At 43.5% G+C, this 23,722-nt stretch overlaps 1 protein-coding gene across 1 annotated transcript in view; it reads right to left on the bottom strand.

Moving 5' to 3' along the window:
* Nucleotides 1-23,722, bottom strand: part of LOC138300898 (protein-arginine deiminase type-3-like) — a 624,978-nt gene that overhangs the window by 318,376 nt on the left and 282,880 nt on the right. The window contains exon 6 of the mRNA XM_069240758.1: nucleotides 11,806-11,931. Within this exon, the coding sequence (XP_069096859.1) occupies nucleotides 11,806-11,931 (126 nt within the window). The remainder of the gene's footprint in view (nucleotides 1-11,805; nucleotides 11,932-23,722) is intronic.

Below are 23,722 nucleotides of genomic sequence, written 5' to 3'. Positions count from 1 at the left end.
ACTTGTGTTAGCAAACCTCTCATTCCTAAGAGGGTATTTGGGCATGTGCTTCTTCAATGCATGCCCAAATACATTGTATAGCATCATCTGCCTTTTAACTGTACCATATGAGTTAAATCCTCTGTGAAAACCAAGATTCATGGCCCATCCCTTGTCTGGGTCTCCTTTATGCATGAATGACAAAGTGTGACAGTGTCCCAGGGCCGTATGCAGGGATTGGGTTCGGGGCCTTCAGCAGAACCAGCAACCTCTGATAATGTCCATGAAAAATCCACACATGTCAGGACCCCGACAGTTCACACACAGAATTACATTGCTCACAACATATTGATGGGCCGTGTGTGGTGAATAGCTGCGAGAATAATCAGCACAGAGGCTATGATGTTCCCAGATGCAGTGGGAATTACAGAGGCTAACCTGTGTACAAATGTTGTAATGACACCTGCCGGAACATGACACCTGAGACATTATCTCACTCAGCACACCAAGGTTGCCCTGTTGACTGTCTCATTACATGTCTTCAGTGACAGGGTGGACCATCCCCATGTAGGTTCTTATGTCCACATCCACTTTACTCACATTGATCAACAAAGGATACTCAGTAGATACAGGAGTAGCTGCCACTGACTCATGATGAGTCGTGGACCTAACTGTGAAAAATGACACCCCAAAAAATATACAGGCTCAAGACTGGACCACACACATGAACAAGACACCTCTGTGCAATTGATCACTGGAAATATGTGGACATGTGCTGCCTCGTCTGCTGGTCCACCACAGCCACTTGAGAGTTGTGGCTCAGTTATATGACCTCAACTGTGGCATCATCATACATTTGTGGTTCACCTTTGGCTGTCTGGGCAAACTACATGGTACCCACTTCCTCAATGCATGTGTATGACTCACTGTGGGATTCACCAACAAGTGCCTAGGAAGCTGTTACCAAAAATCTAGGACATAGGATGTTGAAAATGTGGACCATTGACATGAACAAGCGTCTGCTATCTATCTGGTGCATGCTTTGTCATATGTGGTGTCTACGTTACCCTAAATCTTGGAAGTGCACATAACGGATGTTGCTACATGTATGACTAACACATGTCCTCTCTCAGTTCCACAATGACTTGAATCTAAGGTTTGGACACATGGACTTCACATTCATACAAGCATATGTGCAATAATGCATCAGGTGATGCACGCACACTTGGTCAACAAATACATTAGTTGCCACAGCACAAACATTGAGCCATAGGCATTGAGGTATTGTACATATGTGCGTCACATAGCTATCCTCTCCTAATGCCAAACATGGCCAATTTGTGCAATACATATATGTAGGCAACACATATGGCCATCTAGTGCGTCAGCCAACCGTCAAAATACTGTGAAGGAAGTAGCGGGTCATGGTCCGCTGCAGTATGATGTCACACATGTGAACATACACCATCAACACCATGGTGGATGCCATCAGCCTATCTCTGATGTGTCCCAAATGTAACATAACATAAAAACAGAAAAAATCCCCCAAACCAGTTCATGCACTGAAATTTTGACTTTGCGGGCGTTATGCGTCATTTTCTTTCCACCAATACATAATTTGTGTCATTTTTTTGGACGCACAGGAGTGAAAATTAAGCTGCATCCAAATAATTGCACAGACTATTTACTATTATTTGGATGCGGGCTAATTTTCACTCTTGTGCGTCGAAAAATATGACGCACAAACTGTATGTGTGAAAAAAATATGACGCATAACGCGAAAAACGGTGGACATTTTATTCAGGAAGTGATGTAACAGGATATCCTGTTTACAGAACATGTACAGTATGTGTACTTTCACTTTCACTTTGCAGTCTGTGAATCTTCTAGACTGTGTGGCTGTGTTGAGAGTGGTGTCCATTGATTTTGTGCTTTTGTGTCCTGTGTGCTGTCTCTATTATCAATTTGTGAAATAAATATTGTTGGTGTATAGTGTCCTACAGTGTTTTGTGTACATTTGTCCAGATTTCTAGTGTTTTTGTTGTTTGTGGGAGTCTGTTGTGTGTAGTGCTAGTTTGGGGATAGTTGGGCTCTTTTAGTGGTTAAGTTTACCTTTCTTCTGTTTTTGTACCCCTACTTTCCCCCTTTTTCCCTTTCTATTTCTTTAACCCCTATTCCCCTTCTCATTTATACAATGTCTGGTAGGCCACGTCTTGGCAGGATGGGTGAAGAGGAGTTGGGGGGCTTCATATGGCTTGTGTGCCATTTCTTGCCACTGATGATCGAGGCAGGGTGATACAGGGGTATCACACTGAGGCACGCAGAATCCAGTGGGGAAAGGTGCTGCATCACCTGCAGCGTGTGTATGCCAGCCAGAGGAGTGACCACCAGCTGAAGCACCGGTGGGCTGACCTCATCACCAGGGAGCAGGATCTCTTGGACCACCTGGGAATCATGATTGGTGGCCCTGTTGGTGAGTACTAATCATGTAAATGTGCACGAATAAATGCTCTGTAGTGACATCAGGTGATCTGGACAATATCTGCCAGCTAACTTGCTGACTGTGTGTAATGCTGGCGAAACCTACAGGGTAATTGATGCACTATGGGAAGGATCACAATTGCTAGCTGTCAGGTAGCACGTGCTCTGCAAACTTATAGGATACTTTTCCGTTAAGTAAATTGGTGCTGCCTTCATGTCAGATAACCAAACAAAATAGGAGCCAATCATGTCTATATAGGCCACATTTGCCAGAGAAGTAAAGATGTACTAACATATTGGCTTACTTGGTTGACGCAATAGCTAGACTGACTTTAGAATCACTACATGATGCAGAAAATGAGTGCTGGCTTCACGTCAATTGATGATAGCAAAGTGGCCCAGACATATGTCTCATGTGAGTCTGGTGAATGTGGGAGGAAAGCGTTCATGGAAGTTCTATGAATGTTAGGGATTATTGTGGTCCTTCATCTTTTTGGACACATGTCAGATCGGTATTTGAAAACATTGTGAAAAGGTGTAAGGTGCCCTCAGCTAACATCTTAGACTGGTATTTGGAGTGAGTTGTGCCACAGTTCAATTAGGGATGGCAGTCCAAAGGTATGCACATGGCTTCACATCTCCATGGTTGGTGCAAATCACCATTGCAGGGCCACATCAAATGAAGAAACTGTAACAACAGGAGGGCCTACAAAAGTCCCTGCCCCTCTGTGCATTGTACCTATGTGTATGAACTGTGCCATGGCCACATAGCCTATTTGACTGGTAATGCAGTCCTCAAGTAACCAGGCTTTTGATGTCTCTCTTGGATGCACGTGATGAGACGATTACACTCCATATTTTTTTCTGGTCTCTAATGACGGGGCATGTTTGCCACCACATGATAGTTAGGGCCACTGCATGTGTGCAGATATGTGTGTAACTGTCACAGGAGACCCATGCTATGTACATGTTGGACGTGATATATCAGATGCAGTATCATCATGTCAGAATGGCTGTCATTTCCTCATTCAGCTTACACATTGTTTTTGTCTTTGGAATTGTTGGTCAGTGCACAGATTCTGAGCACATTTGTTCTTTCCATGCCTTACAGGTGGACCGGCACCCTACACTGTGGGAGAGGTGGCTAGATTTGAGGACCCCGACCACTCCAGTAAGTGTTGATATGTGGGTTATGTGTTGTGTTTGCTGGTTATGTGTGATGGACTCCTGTGTGTTGAACGCATAGCAAGGTGTGATGCGTTAGCCAATCATTTGTCTTGTTCCATTAGTGGGATTTCAGTTTCTCAAATGTTTTGAGTTTACCAATGCATATCCTATTGTATTATCTAGGGATTGTAGATCATTCCTGTAGGCACCACAGTGAGTACTGGGGTGAATCATGTGGATGACACTTGTATCAACAAGAGTCGCACTGGAAGTCAGCTCATATTTAGTCAGCCTGTCAGACCCACAATTCTCCCAGACTGGTACAGCAAATTGCTTTCCAGCAGACTTCTGCTTCCCTATTTACCAAGGTACTTATTAAACTGTAGGTAGAACTTCCTAGCAGCATGTACTTCTACATGTAGTGATACATGTATTTGGAACTTGAGAGTAATGGCCTAGCTGTGCATGCTAATCATGTTCTTGCAACTCTGTGTCTGATGTAAGTCATGCCTTACTGGAAGTATATGTTGCATACCAAGCTCTGCATGTCCTGACGTGTGGCCCTATGATTGATTTAGGGTTTGCAGACTCCTAATTGTTGCTAGACCTTACCTGTGGTGTGTGTGTAGAGCCAAACACGTGTGGAGTTTTCTATACACTCCTGGGTGTCCATGTTGTTTGCAATAGTTAGTTGTTTATCCACCCCTCCACCCCCAAACACAGGCATGGGTTTGTGAATAGGGTACCTAGGACTGATGCTACCAGTATTTTACACACACATGTGAATAAGTGACTGTTTGGTCGGAACCTAGTATACACACTCAGGTATGGCACATGGGTACTATACTGGCAAGTCCTGTTAAAAATTGCAGACCATGTGGCTATTGTTTTGCATTACGTACGCTGACATTTGTAGCCCAGGTATTAGCAGAGGATATGCAGCATGATTGTTAGCTGATTAGTGGCAGAACTCAGATGGCAAGTCAATGCCAGTTGTTACCCATCTTGTAGGTTTTTGATGTGCTATGTGTGATGTGAACTTTGTAGGCTGGCCTGCCATGTACTTACTCAGGGACATTCAATGATCTGTATTGTGATATGAGCTGTCACAAGTTCAGAAGATGTATTGTCTGATTGACTTCTTGTGCCATTTCATACAATGCAGTTCCTAATGTAAAATTTGTCTTCACAGCTGCAAACATGACTCCAGACCAGGTCCGTGAGTTCCAGCGGCGGGCCATGAGATACCAGCACATCCTGCTGGTAGAGTCGGGGTTCAGGTGGATGGCCCGTCGATATCACCATGAACGGGCATCCGGGGCATGGAGGGCCTTTCCACAGGGTGGCCCTACTTTGCCCACCACAGCCACCACCAGCATGACCACCACTTCAAGCCAGGTGGCCCCACCAACAGCTGGGACTGTTGTCCCTACATCTGCCGCACTTCCAGGCCCCAGCATTGCAACAGGTGCAGGACAGCCCACTGGCCTTGGCTCCAAACGCGCACAGACCTCCTCCACCGGTACCCAGACTGCCCCAGCTCCATCAGTTGACCCTGCAGCATTCCACGACATGGAACGGAAGATGGACCGTGTGTTGCGGAAGTTAAGCAATCTGAGCCGGGATGTTGGCCACATTAACAGGCGTGTGAAGTCCATAAAGAGGACCCTCCAGAGGGCCAACCTCTAGACTGTTGTAACAATGGACTTTATTCCCTCCCCTCCCTCCTCTTTCCTTGTTCTTATACTTAGTGGGCTTAGGGGGCTTAGGGTGTTAGGTTAGTATAGGCTGTTAGTTTAGTTAGTGTTAGTGGGTGGGGGGTCCTGATTCTTTATATTTTTACTTATTAAGTGTGTGGGTGGGTGGGTGGGTGGGTGGGGGCTATGTTGGGGTTCTTGTGTGTTTAATAAAAAATAAAAAAATTATAAAAAAAATAAATACAAAAAAATATATATTTGTTTGGGATAGTATAGTATGTGTTTAGGTTAGTATGTGTTGTGCTCCATGTGTCCTGTCTCATAAAGGGGGTGGGGGTTGATGTTTAGAACGTTTCGTTACATGTGATAAGTAAGTTTAGCTTAGGTTAGTTAGGGACAGTTGTGGGTAATGAGTAGTCAGGGTAGATTAGGGTAGGTAAGACTTTTCCCTCAGTTTCCTCTTCTGTGATTAGCATTTAATAAATATATAGTTAACCCTTAACACTATGGGGGTTATTCTAACTTTGGAGGAGTGTTAATCCGTCCCAAAAGTGACGGTAAAGTGACGGATATACCACCAGCCGTATTACGAGTTCCATAGGATATAATGGACTCGTAATACGGCTGGTGGTAAATCCGTCACTTTTCCGTCACTTTTGGGACGGATTAACACCTCCTCCAAAGTTAGAATAACCCCCTATGTGTTAAATGCTACTTGATCATGGCCTTGGAATTAGTGTACATGAATGTTGTTCTATTACATTTGTGTGCTGTGCTACAAACAAATCCAAACTGAGCTGTAAGATTGGCAGCTAGCCCAGGGCTACCTTGCAAAGTTTCCTCCATTCGTTGCAACCACCAATCACAGTTTAAATGGATTCCAACGTGTTTCTGTCGATAAGTATGTTTTCTAAGTCACAAACAGTGCTTCTCGACTTGGTATTGGGGGAATTGTTTTATGTCTGACTGCAGTGTGATGATCAAGGACACCCTTATAAGATGAGTTCTCGTAAGCACTCTTGTATTCTTGTCTTCATGACTCACATACATCATTTGTGACGCAGTTCAGCATGATCACCTATTTGGATGTAAACTCAGACAGCTTCATTCAGGCAGTTTTTGTAGTGTTTGCATAGATTTGTGTGCACAGTTATATGTGTTAGTATTGCATGATGACAATATTTTGAGGCCACTATTTGATGGCTTAGATATCCCTTGAGGAAGTATTATTCTGTCCAACACAGCATGATGGTGTATGGTTTCTCACTGCATCAGATATGTCCCTCAGGAAGGGCAGAGTATGATGCAATCATGGCCACTGTGCAGGTTTATCTGACTTCATAATATCAGGACAGTTGTATTGACAAGCTACGTAATTTGACAGTAGGCACATTTCAGTTATCTACTGCACAGTTGATATGTCACATTACCAAGAGACAGATTTGTTGTGTAAGTGCTACTTATTGAAAAGTGCTGTAGTGCTACATGTACATTGTCCATGATTGTGAGTCCATTATAGTGACACCTTACATTGTGATCCTACACAAGGGGTTAAGGAAATGCTTTTGACATGCTGGGGTGATGATTCAGACAGTGCAGAGGGACAGGATTTGCTAATGAGTAAGAGAGAGACAATCACTGGGCAGGCTGACAAGATATACAGTGGTAAGCAGAACAGTCATTAAGTAGAGTTGTTGTAATACTGGCATGTTACAAAGCGCAGGACCTTGGTAATAGTTGGCCATGTGGCAGGGACTAGTGCTTCCGGGTACTTTTCCATGTGAAAGTGATCTGTTCCATGTCTTTTTCTGATGTGTGGGTCGCCTCCTCTGTCCTTGTTGGTGGTGGTTGTGAAGGGGCAACATACACCTCAGTGTAGGAAGACGTGGAGTCAGACATCCCGGTCGCTGCTACCTGTGAAGGTCTTAAGGGCAGTACTGCAGCAAGGAGGATCTGCTGGTTCTTGAGAATAGCAGCCACATCACAATGGTAGGCAGCCAGGTCGGCCCTGAGTGGTTCAGTTTTGCATTTGTGCACGTGTTGACAGGATTGCTGTTTTAGGTGTTGGGTCAACTGTATTACAGCTGTGCTGATTTCCTTCAGCCTTTTTTCTACTTCCTGCAAGATAGTTGTTCGCCCTTGCAAAGCTGGTGCCTGTTCTTCAGTTGACATCATGCACAAACGCACCCCCTCAAGGCTGGCTGCCATAGTTTGCATCCCTACACGCACCTCCTTGGCCAGCTCCCTCTGTACTCCGACTACAGTTCGCTCAAAGATGGTGCCTGTGTCGTCTGAGTCCTCAGCTGTATTGGAGCTGGCAGGTCTTACAATTGGGGTGGTGGGTGGGTCCTCTGCGATGGCTGCTTGTTCTGTGCTCCTCTTTGTGACTGAAGGTGGGGTCTGGAGGGTTCCAAGGACCTCTTGGATGGTCTCCTGGGAAATGTTTATCATCTCGTCATCCATGTCATCAGGGTATTCTGAGACAGGCATATCCGCAGGAGATCCATTGTCCTCTGCAATGAAACGGGGTACAATTAGTGTGTCTTTGTTGTGGCATTAGTGATGTGACATGCCTGCCTTGTGTTGAATTCACATTGTGATCTTGTTTCGTGTTTATTGCTCCAGTCTTTCAGATGGGCATTCTCCCAGGCCTATGGCCCACCTGCATGTCACATGTATAGTATTAAGTTATTGGACTTCTCTGCATCATATCCTCTAGCCTTGTTTTAGGCCAAATAGTGAATTGCCACCTTCTTGTCCTACTCAACCGTCCGTGTACATCCATTCTCATGGTGAGACCTTTCACTGGCTGTGGGTGTTCTGATGGCATTGGCAGCACACTTAACAATCTGGACCTGCCACAGTCTCTGATCTTTCACATCCATTTAAATGTAGTTGACAGGTAGCATATCCTATGCATAGCAATGTTATGGCACAATATGGATGTTGGCATTGGTAATGTGTACAGCTGATGTTGGGAATGTGTGGTACATTGGATTGCCCTGATAATCGAATCAGTGTCCTATTTCCTCCTCTAACTGTGCAGGTGTATTTCAGTAACCAGTTACATGTGTCCTCCCCCACAATGGTGTTGTCTGAGCAGTTTGACATTTGGGATGTTACATTGTGACCCAGGCACAGGATGGGCCCTGACATATGTAGCATGGGTATGTCCTTAGTGCTGTGTAGCTCCTATTGTTGTTGACATTGGCTGATGTTTGCAACAACTATGGGCATTGACATTTGACAGTACTGGGGCCTTTGTCTTTTTTCAGGGGATTGTTGAAGATGTCATCCTCAACCCTCTAATTTAGGTGTGTATGATCCATGGGGAGGTTACTGCCATTGGCTACTTGAGCTGCACACAGAGCGGAGGTGGTAGTGGCAACTGTTGTCGCAGTTACATTCCAGTTGTCGGTATGGCTAGAGGTTGTTAATAGGGCCCTAGTTAATGTAGGGGGTAAGGTGGTTGACGTGTGCCGGGATGTCAGTTTGACGTTGTGCCCTTCCCTCCTGGCGTGGCTTTCCCTTTGCTCCATCGTTGGCATGGCAGCATGCCCCCATGAGACTGTTGTTGGTGTAGTGTAATGGTGTGCCCCAGCTTCTGTCTGTGCAGGCCATGCCCCCATGCCATCCCCCTTTACCCATGCCACTCCATGTATATGTTAACTCCCATGCATTTTGTGGTTGGTATTCCCCCGCTGGCAGTTACCATTAGTGCATTTTAATTCCCCATGCGACTTACCCTGCATGTGCGTTGTCTCCTGGTAGTCTGCGCTGTCCTGTCCTTGAATCCCTGTGACTATCTCCTCAGGGATGACGGCTGCTACCATCTCCCCCATGTGGTCCAGGGCCTCCTAGTGTGCTGAACGTCCACCTCCAGTCTGCAGTGCTGCCTTCCTGTTCCTGGGCATCTTTTCCTTTGTCCTGCGCTTGCAGTCATGCCAGCGTTTCTTGCACTCGATGACTGTTCTTTGTACTTCTGCCACACTGTTGATCCTGTCGACAATTTGTTGCCATATAGCCTCTCTCCTACTAATTGGCAATTTAGAGGTGACAAACAGTTGGTGCTGGTGTTCCGTCAGCTCTTTCACCAGAATGTCCTGCTCCTCTGCACTGAAGCAAAACTTTCTTTCCTTCTTAAAAGTGTCCTGGTTCTTATGTTGGTCCTCCTGGCTGGCTCCTGGTCTGTTGTCATCTTCCTGGGGGCTGTAGTGGCATCTGGGATCCATTTTGGCTCTCCTCTGCTGAAATGTCTGTGTTCGTGTTTTTTTTTTACGCTGTTGCATCAAAAAACGCTGCATATCCGGTTTGCGGGGTCGTAAATCGACCCACAGTCATTTCCGCCGCGTTAACGTCATTTTGCTTTACGACTTGACGCTGCGGTGTGCGGCAAAATAAATGACTCCCACCTGTGGTTTGCGCCGCCGTGCGTCAAAGTTTAAATTTGATGCCCGCACGGCACACCAAAATGGCGTTAGCCGGCGGTACTATTTTTGATGTAAAACTGCGCCGGTGCAGTTTTGCGTCAAAAAGTATAAATATGGCCCTAAGTGTCCAGCATGTGCAGTATGCTTCCCCTTATATTGTTCTTGGTACGTCCTTGGATGAGAAGGGTTATCACAAAGGTTGTTTAGCAAGTTACATTTATGATCATTGAGTTTTTAAGCTAAAGTTTAAATTATCCTGGCATGCCACATCACGCAGCGTATTTCAGGGTTATAAAAGCAAAAAGGGCTCCCTCTTTGTGTATGCACGTGAAGCATTTTTTTGAATTATTCACCAGTTTTTTATGCACACACCACAGTATTTTATTTAAATCTGTATTTTCACTTGCTATTAATATAAAACATAGCCAGATGTGATTGTAGTTTGGATTATCTAAGGAATTAGTGATAGTATGCACTTGGATTAAATATTGCTTTGCACCAGCATCTGCTGACAAAAAAATCAAGGAAAGATTAATTATGGGCTACAACTGATACTGCCCAATGCCCTAGTTCAAGGTTGAGAACTCAATGAAATATAACCTTCTTCAGTTGTTGCTAAATTTACAACTGAGTACTGCATGGGCATTAATGCTGAAGTATAACAAAATCAAATATATTGTTAACAGACGCCATACGATTTCACCCAAGCTTAATCGGGAATCCAATCCTACTCTGGTGGGCAGCACTCAGCAAATTTTTCCTCCTTCATTTGTTTTCAGCAAACCCTCAAGCTATTTGGTCAAGCACAGCAATAATTCTTAGGTAATCGTTATGTTTGCTATTAACCAAGACCTTAGGGGGGTTATTACAACTTTGGAGGAGGTGTTAATCCGTCCCAAAAGTGACAGTAAAGTGACGGATATACCACCAGCCGTATTGCGAGTCCATTATATTCTATGGAACTCGTAATACGGCTGGTGGTATATCCGTCACATTTGGGACGGATTAACACCTCCTCCAAAGTTGTAATAACCCCCCTAGTGTTTTTAAGAGAAATATACATTATACGTACTTACATACAGGGCTTTCAGGCTGCCATCTTTATGCATTAGTCTGCTGTTAGGCCGTTCACATTTTGGTTCCACTGACCACAGCATACAAGGTGGGACAGAAGGTCAGCCCATTTCAACTGTTTGCTTGGATGACTGTGAGTGACAGCCGTTTGCTCTTGGTATGTTATTTGAATTTGTAACCCGTGCATCTCACCCGTAACAGTGTCCTCGGACAGAACAGAAAGTTGTTGCTTGGGAGATCACAACTAAGCTAGTTAGAACAGCTAAGCTTTATGTTTCTTTCTAACTATCAGGAGAGATCCAGTGGACCAAATAAAGAGAAGCTTTGGGATCCATATAGAATGTGCACAGCAGTGCAAAAGGTAGTCCCTTACACTGCCGTGAAACACAGTTATCATTAATGTATTTACGATAAAAAATAAGCTTTTAGACAATGCTTGTTTTACTTAGCGGATAGCCCGGCAGCGGGATATGCCAAATATTCGAGGAGATACCGTGAGAGTCTTTCAAATATTATATGCTTTTGTCAGCTGTTCAAGTTAATGCCTTTTCAGCTGTGCAGGGATTGAAAACCATAGCATGCAGCAGTGTGTTACCTGAATGAGCCTAGCAGATAACTAACCGCAAGTTGGTAAAATAATTTGATTATACTAACAAGTTATTAAGGACCGCAAATCAACTGTAGTTTCATTAAGCCCGAGAATGAATACAGATGCAATGCTATTCATTTTAATGTTTTCAGTTGTGGATAGTTACTCCATTCATCTTACTGTAGGTACTATTAAATGCCCACAGCGGTATATTGTATATTGCTCTAGTTTAAGTAACTGACAATAATATTGAAACTGGAACTGAAAATTGACAGTTTAGGATCACCAAAATGATTTTGAGAAAGGTGGTGTTTTGACTCGGACCTACCCGTTTAGGGCAGCTGGGCCACAATTACCAAGGGCTGGTGCGGTTGTGTGTCCTACTCACCAGTCTGGTGAAACACACCCAGTTTTTCGGAGTCAGGCGGTGAAACGTGAAGAAGCACCTGGTGTGCTTTGAAGAAGGCTTTAGGACCCTGGGTTTTCAGGATCAGGATGGACATATCTTCCAGGTCTGTGTAAGCAAAGAAACAAAGATAGAACTTTCACCCAAGAATCCAGAGATCTGAATGCTACAGAATACCAGAAAAAACACAAACTGCATTGTTCTGAATCACTAACATCTAATCAATTATTTTTATATAGCTCTTCATACCTCTGTTGTCCCTAAGCACTGAAAGTATGAAGTCTTGCTACCAGTGGTTTGGTTTCAAAGCGGTAAACACAGTATAACAGCAGTTCTTGTGCCATAATTTCAGGATCTGAAGATCCAAGCAGTACATTACTTTGAGTTAGATGCAATTGCTGTCTAAGGTCTACATGAACCATAAACCCTTGGATCAAAAGAGTGTTGCAGAATACACTGTAATTTTCACTCCCCTCTTGAAAATGCAAAGTTGTCAAGTGACAATGCTTCCCATCACTACCAAGAGACCTCAATGCAATTTGTATCAACATATATTCAGCTCACATAATCAGATGTTGCACTCTGAGGGTCCCATTTCTCAATATGTGACGCAGTGCTGGTTCATGTGCTCCATTTCTTAAATTTTTTCAATGTTTTAATGCCTGAGCTTTTTACAAATATATACTGTATATATACACACACACTAAAAAACAAAGGTTCAGACGTCACAGGCACAAAACCATACAAATGCAGCTATTACAGTTAGTATTATTTCAAGTAACTAGAACTCATTCCCTAAAGTTACTAACTATAACTTGCTCCCCCACCATGCAAGGTTTTCTCATCAATAATTTTACAGCAAATGTTGACGAGATATTATCAATAATGTCATATAAGGTGTTAGGGGTGTTGTAATATGTTGGTTAATTAGCTGTGCACGGAGAGGGAGCGAGTTATAGTTACCCTAGGGCATGAGTTATAGTTACTTGAAATTACTCTAACAGCTATATTCCTATGGTTTTGTGCGCGTACATTCTGAACCCAACTATAACATTCCTCTAAACTTTGCTTTTTTTAGTGAATTTCTAAGGTTTTTAAATGCTAATATCTAACTATAATGTCCCTCTCACCTTTGTTTCTTTTCAGTGCATTTCTGTAGTTTTTTAACACAGCGGGGCGTTGGGTGCACGATGTGGCCTGCGACCTGGCCCTGCGCTGAACTCTCTGTGTGCAGCCAACCCCCCAGCGTTACCCCACTCGGGGTTCGTGAGTGAGTGTGTGAGTGGATGTTTTTTTCCATTAGACTCCGTATCGGTAGCAAATTTACACTGGGGGGCTATGCTGAGACCCGTGGTTAATCTACAGATCCACAGCCTGGCCGAAAAACTAAATTGTCAATTTTTTGTTCATGAAGAGTCCCTGAGGCAACTCTTTATCTCTCCTATGTGGTCAAGATACCTGTACCCTGACCCCTTATGTCAGTTTTTTATTATTTTTTCGTCCCCTGGGCCGATGTGAAAAACAAAGTGGTGTCCACACCTTTCCTCTCAGGTTGTGGCCAGCCAATCAAGGCCTTCCTTTGCCCAGGATCCTCCTATCTGCCGCAGGTGGATCCAAAAGGGAGCCACGTCCCTAGCCTTATCTATTTCCTTTTAATTTATTCATTCCTAACTACTGAAGAGAGTTACACCAAATCACAAAGAGTGATCTTTCAGGACCACAATCTAGCTTTCTGACATTTTTGGTATAATTCCGTTCAGTGGGTTGGGCTGTAGTAGTGTTCAAAATCCCTATAGGAAATTGCATGGGGAAAATAATTTGGGACGCCATTTTCTCGGCAGCAGCTGAAGTGAGTGGCAAATTACTGTTACTGTTGAATAGTTGTCAAACAGCGGCAAAGTTATTGCCAAAACAAAAAACGCTTTGTCTATGAGCATTAGGCCCTAATTATATATACACACACACACACACATAAATATATATATATATATATATATATGTATATATATATATATATATATTTTTTTTTTTTTCACTAAAAAAGACAAAGGTTACAGGTACGCTATAGTTAGGTTCAGATCTTACACGCACAAAACCATAGAAATTAGGCTGTTAAAGTTTGAGTTATTTTAAGTAACTATAAATCATGCTCCAAGGTAACTATAACTTGTGCCCTCACAGTGCACAGTATTAGCATCAATAACTTTACAGCAAAGGTTACAGTACTATTATCAATGATGTCAGAGAAAGTGTCATGAGTGATGTAATATCTGGGGTAATTAGCAGTGCATGGCGATGGCACGAGTTATAATTACCTTAAGGCATGAGTTATAGTTACTTGAAATAGCTTTAATTAAAACAGCTGAATTCATATGGCTTTGTGCTTGTAAAATCTGAACCTAACTATAATGTCCCTGTAACATTTGTTTTTTCATGTGAATTTATAAGGTGTCTTCATTCTATTTCCTAACTATAACAGCCATGCAATGTTTGTTTTTCCCAGTGATTTTCTAGGTTTTTTAACGTTATGTAAGATGCCTATTGCAATGCACATATGGGGGGTGGCCGCATTGTACCCACCCATTCTTGCTGCACCTGCCCCCCTCACCCTTGCCATCCATTGTCCAAGTCCATGCACCTGCTCCCTCATTACAGTCCTGTGTGGCTGTTGTTCTGCCACTGCCCTTCCCGACTGCCCTGAACAGTTAGCTTGCTGCCTCATCCACCTCTTCCCCACCCTCTGCTGTCCAAGTCCATGCACCAGCCCCCTCCCTCCTACCCTATATGGTCCAATGTGCTGTCACTGCCCTCTATTTAGCTTGAGGTCCCGCCCACTCCCCCTGCTCTCCTTTGCCCAATTCTATGCCCCATCATTTTTCTCAAACTTAGCCACTGTGCTTAGCTTGCTGCCCCTACCCTCTTTCCCCCGCCCTCCAATGTCTGAGTGCATGCTCACCATGTTCCATGGACCTGCCACTGCTCCTCCTATCTACTCTGAGTGTTCTTTTGAGCTGCCACTGCCGCCTCGCACCTGCTCAGCATGATCAGATGTCTGCCACCTGTCCTTGTCACTGTCAACGTGCCTGTTTGAGTGCCATGCACCTATCCCTTTACTGCTATCCTCCATGGTCCATTTTGCTGCCACTCTCTTCTGCCCTACATGCTCAGTTGTGCTGCAATTGCTCTTCCTGCCTGCACTGGTTGGTTTGTTGTGAATCCCTTTAACCTGTCCTCTCTTGTCTATGTCTGGCCCCTACCCCTCTCTTCTGTACTCAATGGTCCTTTATGCATGCCTCTGCCCACTCCCACTTGCCCACCACGGCTGTTGTGCTGCCGCCAACCCTCCCACTTGCCATGCATGGTGTTTTGTGTTGCCACAGCCCTTCCAACTTGCATTGTGAGCTCAGCTTGCTGCCCCTGACCCTCTTGTACCTTCCCTCCGTTTTCTGTGTGTATCCCATTATAGTCTCACTGTTGCCCTCCATGGTATGTTGTGCTTCCAGTGCCCATCCCACCTGCCCTTCAGGGTCAGCTTGCTGCTCATGACCCCCTTGCTCCCTGACCTCCATTTTCCATGTTCAGGCACCTATTCCATTCCTCCTGCCTTGTCTGGTCCATTGTTGTGCCCCTGCCCCCTCCCTCCTGCCCTTAATGGTCCGTAATGCTGCAACTGGCGCTCCTGTCGGTCCAGTATTGTCAGCTTGCAGCCATTGCCTCTTTATCCTCTGCTCTCTTTTGTCCATATGCATGGCCCTTTCCCCTCCCTATGGCTTTCTATGGTCCATTGTGCCGCACTGCTATCCCACTTGCCCTGTGTGGTGTATTGTGCTGCTGCAATCTCTGATGCCTGCTCTGTAAGGTCAGTTTGGTGCCCCTGTCCATCTCCCTCCTGCCCTCTGTTATCCAAGTGCATGTCCCCACCCCATTCCTCCTGCCCTTTGTGATCCAATGTACCATACTTGCCAACATTTTGAACTTGGTTAGAGGGAGATTTTGAAAAATAAAAACTTGGGGAATTGATTTTCCCCATTGGCTTACATTGAAAAAGAGGTGATATTAGGCAGGAGACAGATAAAATAAAGCCACTTTGGGTTTAAAAACAGCAGCAGTCTTCTGCTTGAATCGGTTTTGTTGGCATGTATGGTTGTACTGCCACTGCCTCTTCATTTCTGCCTTTAATGGTCTGTTATATTGACACAGCCTCTCTTGCCTGTCCTGCATGGTTGGTTTGTTGTCCCTGCCCCCTTTGACCTGCTTTCCATGGTCCGTTGTGCTCCCACTGCCCCTCCTGCCTAGCTGGCGTGGTCAACTTGTTACCTCTGCACCCGCCTCCCAGTCCTCATTTATGCGAGTCCTTGCCCTTTACCTCTGCCTCCCCACTGTATTCTAATGAACAATTAGATCACTAACATTCTATATTCATTACAAAAGTGTGGCACTCCTGATGTCATCTTTATGTAATCAAAACTGTAATATCTAAAGCATTTACTTTAGAAATTATCAAAATGAGAGTGTCTTATTCTCATAGAAATTATGGTCAGTGGTCTAAAAAACTAAAATACAGACATTTGTCCTGAGTTCTAAAACAGCAACAAACACTTAAATTATTTGCTATCTTTAGTTTTTCTATCCATTTGATCACTTGATTACTTGCTGCACTAAGGGGAGACGATGTGGCAATATGGCCACAGGTGCAGGATCTGCAACTGGGGAACCAGGTTTGAGTTTTGGCGTCAGCTCGACATCCTGTGATTCTGGGAAAATCACTTAGGGGGTCATTCTGACCTCCGCAGGCGGCGGAAGCCGCCCGCCTGGCGGGAACCGCCAGAAGACCGAACCGAATGGAGCCGGCGGAGTGGAAGGGGTGCGACGGGTGCAGTTGCACCCGTCGCAATTTTTAGTGTCTGCTTGGCAGACACTGAAAATCTTGGTGGGGCCCTGTTAGGGGGCCCCTGCAGTGCCCATGCCATTGGCATGGGCACTGCAGGGGCCCCCAGGGGCCCCACGACACCCGTTACCACCAGCCAGGTTCTGGCGGTCAAAACCGCCAGAGCCAGGCTGGCGGTAAGGGGGTCGGAATCCCCATGGCGGCGCTGCCTGCAGCGCCGCCATGGAGGATTCCTTTGGGCAGCGGGAAACCGGCGGGACACCGCCGGTTTCCCGTTTCTGACCGCAGCTGTACCGCCGCGGTCAGAATGCCCATGGGACCACCGCCAGCCTGTTGGCGGTGCTCCCGCGGTCGTTGGCCCTGGCGGTCCATGACCGCCAGGGTCAGAATTACCCCCTTAATCTCTCCATTCCTAAAACCAAAATGAATGTGTACTTGTGTAATGTAACTGATGCTCATGTAAAGCACTCCAATACCTTTGGGTAGTCCGCGCTATACAAAACTGCAAAAAAAAACAATAAAAATTAAGGGCCTGATTTAGATCTTGGCAGACAAGTTACTCTGTCAGAAAGGTGAAGGATATCCTGTCCGCCACAATATAAATCCCATAGGAAGTGTTTTGCACACACTGACATTGGGCTATACTTGGCCAGCATTTAGGTGATATTTGTTCTACATTTGGGCTCTTTTTGTCTTCTCTGGTGGCCATCTTGGGATACTCATTTGTTATGAAGCTTCCTAATTTATTGCAGTATCCTCATTAGAAAATGCTTTCGGTTTACCACTTCACTTCCATCAAGATGGAGTTCAGATGTGCTTTAGTCATTAATTCAGAATTTTAGCACTCTATTTGCTCATTAGAACACTGTAGTAAAGCTGCTGATCACCAGGGAGGTAACTGGTGGTCTGCTGCTGGTGTTTGAAAGTACATGTTTCAGTCTGCATGTTAGTATGTTTTAATGAATAAAAGGGGAAGATATTTGAGAAATCACTTAAAACGTGTCCTAATGTTTCTCTCTAAAGCACTAGCCATAATTTCTAGGACAAAATTAACCTCCTCATTTTGTTACTTTCTAAATCAAATGTTTTAAGTTATACTACTTTGATTCAATCAAGATGGCTTCAGGTGTGCCGCACTTTTGTTATACGTAAGACTTCGGTGCTCTAGTTGTTCTTCAGAATTCTCTGGGAGGCTGCAGTATAACACAAGGGAATAAAATGAGGGGCTGCTGCTGTTGCAAGTACATGTTTTACTGAGCATGTCAAACTTCATTTTCATCTGGCTGTGAAAGACATTGTGAATTTACAGAAACTTGCTCTCATTCTAGCTTCTGGAGCACCTTTATAAAAAAATCACGCAAAACTGTTTTCTTTCAGCCATGATCCGTGAAATCTCAGCAGAATACTTTTTCAAAGGGTGAAAATCAACTTAGAACACACAACAATTCCTAAAACTTTTACAGTACCATAAAAAATGATTTATTTTGTCAATAAAATCTTTTATCACCCTTTTTACGTTCTACTTTTTTGTGATCCTCAAAACCTGCCATTCACTACAATGCATTTCAGTGGGGTTCAGTGTCCCAGAGTCCTGTAACGGCTGCCATATCATTCTCTTGATATATATATATACATATATAAAGTATAAAGTGAGTTTGCCCGTACATTTAAGCTTAAGCTCTCATTTTCAGCTCTGTAGATCATTTAGAAGGTGCTATCATGTATATTCACTACAAGATAGCTGCCAGCATTTATTGGTTGAAGTACTGTCAGAAAATCAGATCTCACCCTGAAATCTGTACTTAGGCTTCACCCAGATATACAAGTTTTTTCTTTAATTATTTGAAAACTACTGAAAGGATTTACACCGAAAAGCACACTTTGTGGACCAAGATCTATCTTTCTGCCAAATTTGGTGTAACTATGTCCAGCACTTCGGGCTGTTGTCATGTCTAAGAATCCCTCTGGAAATTGCATGGGGAAAAAGCATTTTGAGCCCCCCTTTTTTTGGCTCCCCACTTTACAGATCACCCCAAACCTTTCAAGACAGCACCTGAAGTGAGTGGCAGACTAGTTTTGAACATTCCATGAAGATTTGTGAAACAGTGCCAAAGTTATTAATAAAACAAAAAAACACTTTTTCTATAGAAACTAGATTCTAACTATAACTACCTACTGGTATGCACCAGTAGATCTATTTATATATCTTTTTTAACAAAAAATATACATATATATATGTATGTATATATATATATATATATATATATATATATATATATATATATATTTCATTTTTTTTTTTTTTAAACAAAGATTACAGGGACATTATAGTTAAGGTCACATTTTAAACGTAAGAAGGCATAGAAATTCACCTGTTATAATTAGAGTTATCTCAAGTAACTATAACTCATGCCCTAAGGTAACCATAACTTGTGCCCTTGCCATGCACAGTTTTCTCATCAAAAATTGTACTGCAAATATTACATTGATATTATAAACGATGTTATAAAAAATGTCATGAGTGCCGTAATTGTGGGTTACTTAGCAGTGCATAGTGAGGACGCAAGTTATAGTTACCTCATGGCATGAGTTATAGTCACTTGAGATAACTGACTATAACAGGTGAATTTCAATGATTTTGTTTGTTTAAAATGTGAGTCTAACTATAATGTCCCTGTTACCTTTGGTTCTTTAAGTGAATTTCTATGTTTGTTTTTAAATTCTATTCATAACTATAATGTCTCTGTAACCTTTGTTTTTTTTCAGTGAATTTCTATATTTTTTTTAGCGTATTGTAATTTTTATTACTATACATTAATCCAACTACCACAGCGCACAGCCTTTAGCCATGCATTGCGGAGACTGGATGCAAGGCCTGCAGCTAACCCCCTATAGCCACCAAGCCCTGCAACGCACACTGCCAAAGGTTGTGCGGGACATAGGTTGGCCACAGGGCCAGACCTTGATGCAAACCCCTGCTGTGCATCCCCTTTGACCATTGTTTTGTACAATCCCAAGAGCTTTTCACCGGCCTGAATGGACAATTACTGGGCCATCCACAAGGTGTTTTACAATTTCATGAGAGTCTTGCGAAATCATAGGGGGGGAATAAAGAAAAAAGGGCTAAGGCACCACCAATAGTTGCCATTCTTATCACATGGTTGGGGAAATTCTGTGATCTGATTAGGTGCAGAATGAGAGAGAGCTCAGCTTGTTCTCAGTCCTATGAAGGAGAAGGAATTATCTGAGCTCAGCTTGTTCTCAGTGCTTTGGAGGAGAAGGAATTCTCTTTGAGTTATGCTGAGCAAAAGATAATCTATCTGGAGCTAAAATGGCCTGGCTTTGTCATTTTCATTTAAAAAGATCTCCAAGTTTAGGTATTTAATAATATATTTTAAATTGTGTTAAAACATGAAAAGTGCAAACTCTGTTGACTTGTAATTAAAGGAAGCTGTGACTGTCCATTAAAACAAGGAATATAATAATATAAGCTGCACTGTTGTTATGAACCTCGTTGTAAATATACTTTAGCCCTATCAAATGTGTGAGTGGTGATATTGCTATTTCTATAGTGAAAAGCTGCAGTGAGTGTTAGAAAAGGTGTCTAAAAAGGAAAGTGTTAAGTTATAAACTTTTTTAAAATTAGGTTTGATGGCGTGTCATAATTTATTTGTGAAAAAGTGCACTTGGCGAGGGTGTGGAATTTTTCAGGAGAAAGGAAGTAATAAGTTACTGGTGCATTAGATATAAATATGTGATTGTGGGTGAAAAACGTAGAAATGTTTACAAAATATACTGATGTATCACTGTCATCAAATATTTACCTGCATATAACTTTAACCTTTTTGGTTAAGTTGTCTTTTTTCAGGAGGAAAATGGAAACGTGTCTCTGAAGTGTATCTGGTTACATAAGTAGCAAAGAAGAGTCTTGTTAAGAGGTGGAAGATTATTGTGCTGCTCAGCAATACCTACCTGTTTTGGCCCAGTGCATTCAGTTTGGAAGGATATGCAGTCACCTGAACAGTTGAGTAATTCAGCATCACAAGCTAACTTTAGACGCAATAAACTTTGTTACCTGTATAAATAGATATGCTGCTTTGCCACCTAGCCTGCCATAACATAGCATGAATCTAAAGACTCTTTGGCAGGCTAACGTGGCTAAAAGACTAAAACAGAAGTACTACCTACATAGGCAAATAAAGTATGTGTGGGGGGTTTTAAAAGGAGCTTAAGAACGTCAGAAAAAATTGTATTTTTTTAACAGTGTTTTTTTTTTTCATGCTATAGTTGTTTATAGTAATTTTTAATGTGGTCTTGTATTGTTAACTTTTGTTGTAATAAATAGGTTTAAAGTTACTTTGGATTTGTTTCCTTAATATTTATTATAAATTTCAAGTTTATTATAGTATTGCAAAATTCAGTAACACTGGCAGTACCATGTTGAGGTACTGTAAATATGCTATTATATGTATATATATATATATATGTGTATGTGAGTGGCATTATGCTCATTTTGTATCCTATAAAGAGTTGGTAATAGAGGAGCTAAATATTTTGAAATGCAGATCTGGTTAGTTGTCATGCAACAGTGAGGTGCTGCATGCTTTAGTTAAGGTAGCTGTAATGCAAGAGAGGCATCTTTGCACAGAGGCAAGTGCATGTTTATACTCTAAAACACGCTGCTGTCAGCAACTGTGCATATTCTATTGCCAGTAGGAGGCATTTGAAACAAAGGTAAGTATATTTCCACAATGAAATATGGGCACAAGTTGTCCAATACACAGTGCTGAAGAGAGAAGCTATTCTATTTTATACTTTACTATGGGCATTCATCAGTATGACGAGACGTATGTGCAGAGAGAACAGCTTCTACCCGCAGCCTACTTTGCACATATGTTACTCTGGGGAGATGTCTCACCTGAGAGGATAGTGTGTTTTCATATGATAGTCTCTATAGATGTTATGCAAGACATACTTTTGAGTATAAAGGTGATTTCAACTCCATACTCTATTTGAACTTCTGTCATACTGGAGAGAAGCATGACCACAAGATAAGTCACTTGAGGCCCATGATTTCCTAAAAAACAGAGAACATTCTTAATATCTCAAATGTAATAACCCATCAAATGTTTTTCCTCTTTAAAGTACAATTGTCATGTCTTATTTTTTTCAGAACTGCAAAAATAAAGTGTTATGAATTTGATTCCAAATGTACAATCTCACAAGTGGATCGCAAGAGTCGGATAGGAAGTACAGCCCCTCATGGTCCACACAGGGAATTGTGAGTTTGACTGCTGCAATCGTCTTCGACAGCCGTAAATTTGCAATCAAAATAATTAGTACAATATCCATACTGTACTTAGTTTATCATTAAAGATTAGCATTCAACAATATCTGGCCAGACTCTGTACAACTGATTAGAACAAAATGTATGAATCTTCATTCTTGATGGATACCAGCGAGAGCAATCACACACCTTAAAAATAGATGCATATAGTGAAAACACATAGGGGGTCATTACAACCCTGGCGGACGGTGTTAAAGCAGCGGTAAGACCGCCAACAGGCCGGCGGTAAAAAAATGGGAATTATGACGTGGCGGAAACCGCCAACAAAGACAGCCACTTTAACACTCCGACCGCCACGTCGGTACAGACAAACAGCACGGCAGTCACCGCCAACAGACAGGCGGAGGACAATGTACCGCCCACAGTATCACAACCCACCAATCCGCCACCTTTTCTGGGGCGGATTCACCGCGGATAAAAACACGGCGGAAACAGCCATTTTAAAGGGAAAACGCTCACCTCTACACACCCCACGAGGAACGACGACACCATGGAACCGGAACTCCAAATTCTCCCTGCGATTGTCTTCCTGCTCCTATACGACCATCATCAACGCTGGCGGCGAAGACAGCGGTGAGTACTGCACCTACGACATAGGGGAGGAAGAGGCAAAAGTCAGGGGCACACACACGCAACACCCCCACCCCCACCCCGAACCTCACCCACTACAACACACACACCAATGCATATCCAAACATTAAAGTAACAACCCCCAACCCCCCCGGAAGAATCCAAAGACAAAAGGAAATGAGTTCAACCATTGTAATATATCAAAATACAGTAACCAAATATATACAGATATATATACACATTCAACAAAATATACATCACGATTAGTAGTACGGGTAATGCACCATTCATTGTCCATGGACCACTGGGCCCAAAATGCATGGGCGAGGCCCACACACAAGGGGGGGCACCTCAGCCGGATAAATGCACCACACCAGATCCACGAGGGCGCTCCATGCCCATTGATGTATCCTGGGGAGTGCAAAGCCACAGTCTCTCAAGTCTCTACAGTGGGTGGGTTGCCCACTGTTCCATCCTGGGAGTGCAAAGCCACAGTCTCTCAAGTCTCTACAATGGGTGGGTTGCCCACTGTTACATCCTGGGGAGTGCAAAGCCACAGTCTCTCAAGTCTCTACAGTGGGTGGGTTGCCCACTGTACCATCCTAAGAAGTGCAAAGCCACAGTCTCTCAAGTGGATAACAGTCTCCACTGGTTCTGGAGGGGGACTGGTGCCCAGAGTGCTTCATCCTGCCAAGGACTGAGGTAGTGGATGCATGTCTCCACTGGTTCTGGAGGAGGACTGGTGCCCAGACTGCTTCATCCTGTTAAGGACAGACGGAGTGGATGCATGTCTCCACTGGTTCTGGAGGGAGACTGGTGCCCAGAGTGCATCACTCTTCCCGTGACGGTCCCAGTTGCGTCACTGCCCCTGCCACTCATGGGCTAGGGGTGCTTGAGTTGGCGGTCCTTGTCCTGTTCAGCGGTGCTTGCCCTGTTCAGCGGTGCTTGCCATGGCGGTCTTTGCCCTGTTCAGCGGTGCATGAGTTTGCAGTTTCTGACCTGTTCAGCGGTGCTTGCCATGGCGGTCTTTGCCCTGTTCAGCGGTGCTTGAGTTTGCAGTTTTTTACCTGTTTAGCGGTGCTTGCCCTGTTCAG

Source organism: Pleurodeles waltl, chromosome 6 (genome assembly GCF_031143425.1).
Source record: "Pleurodeles waltl isolate 20211129_DDA chromosome 6, aPleWal1.hap1.20221129, whole genome shotgun sequence".
In the NCBI taxonomy this organism is placed as follows: Eukaryota; Metazoa; Chordata; class Amphibia; order Caudata; family Salamandridae; genus Pleurodeles; species Pleurodeles waltl.
The sequence above is the reverse complement of the archived record's forward strand: the minus strand, read 5'-3'. Positions and strand labels throughout refer to the sequence as shown.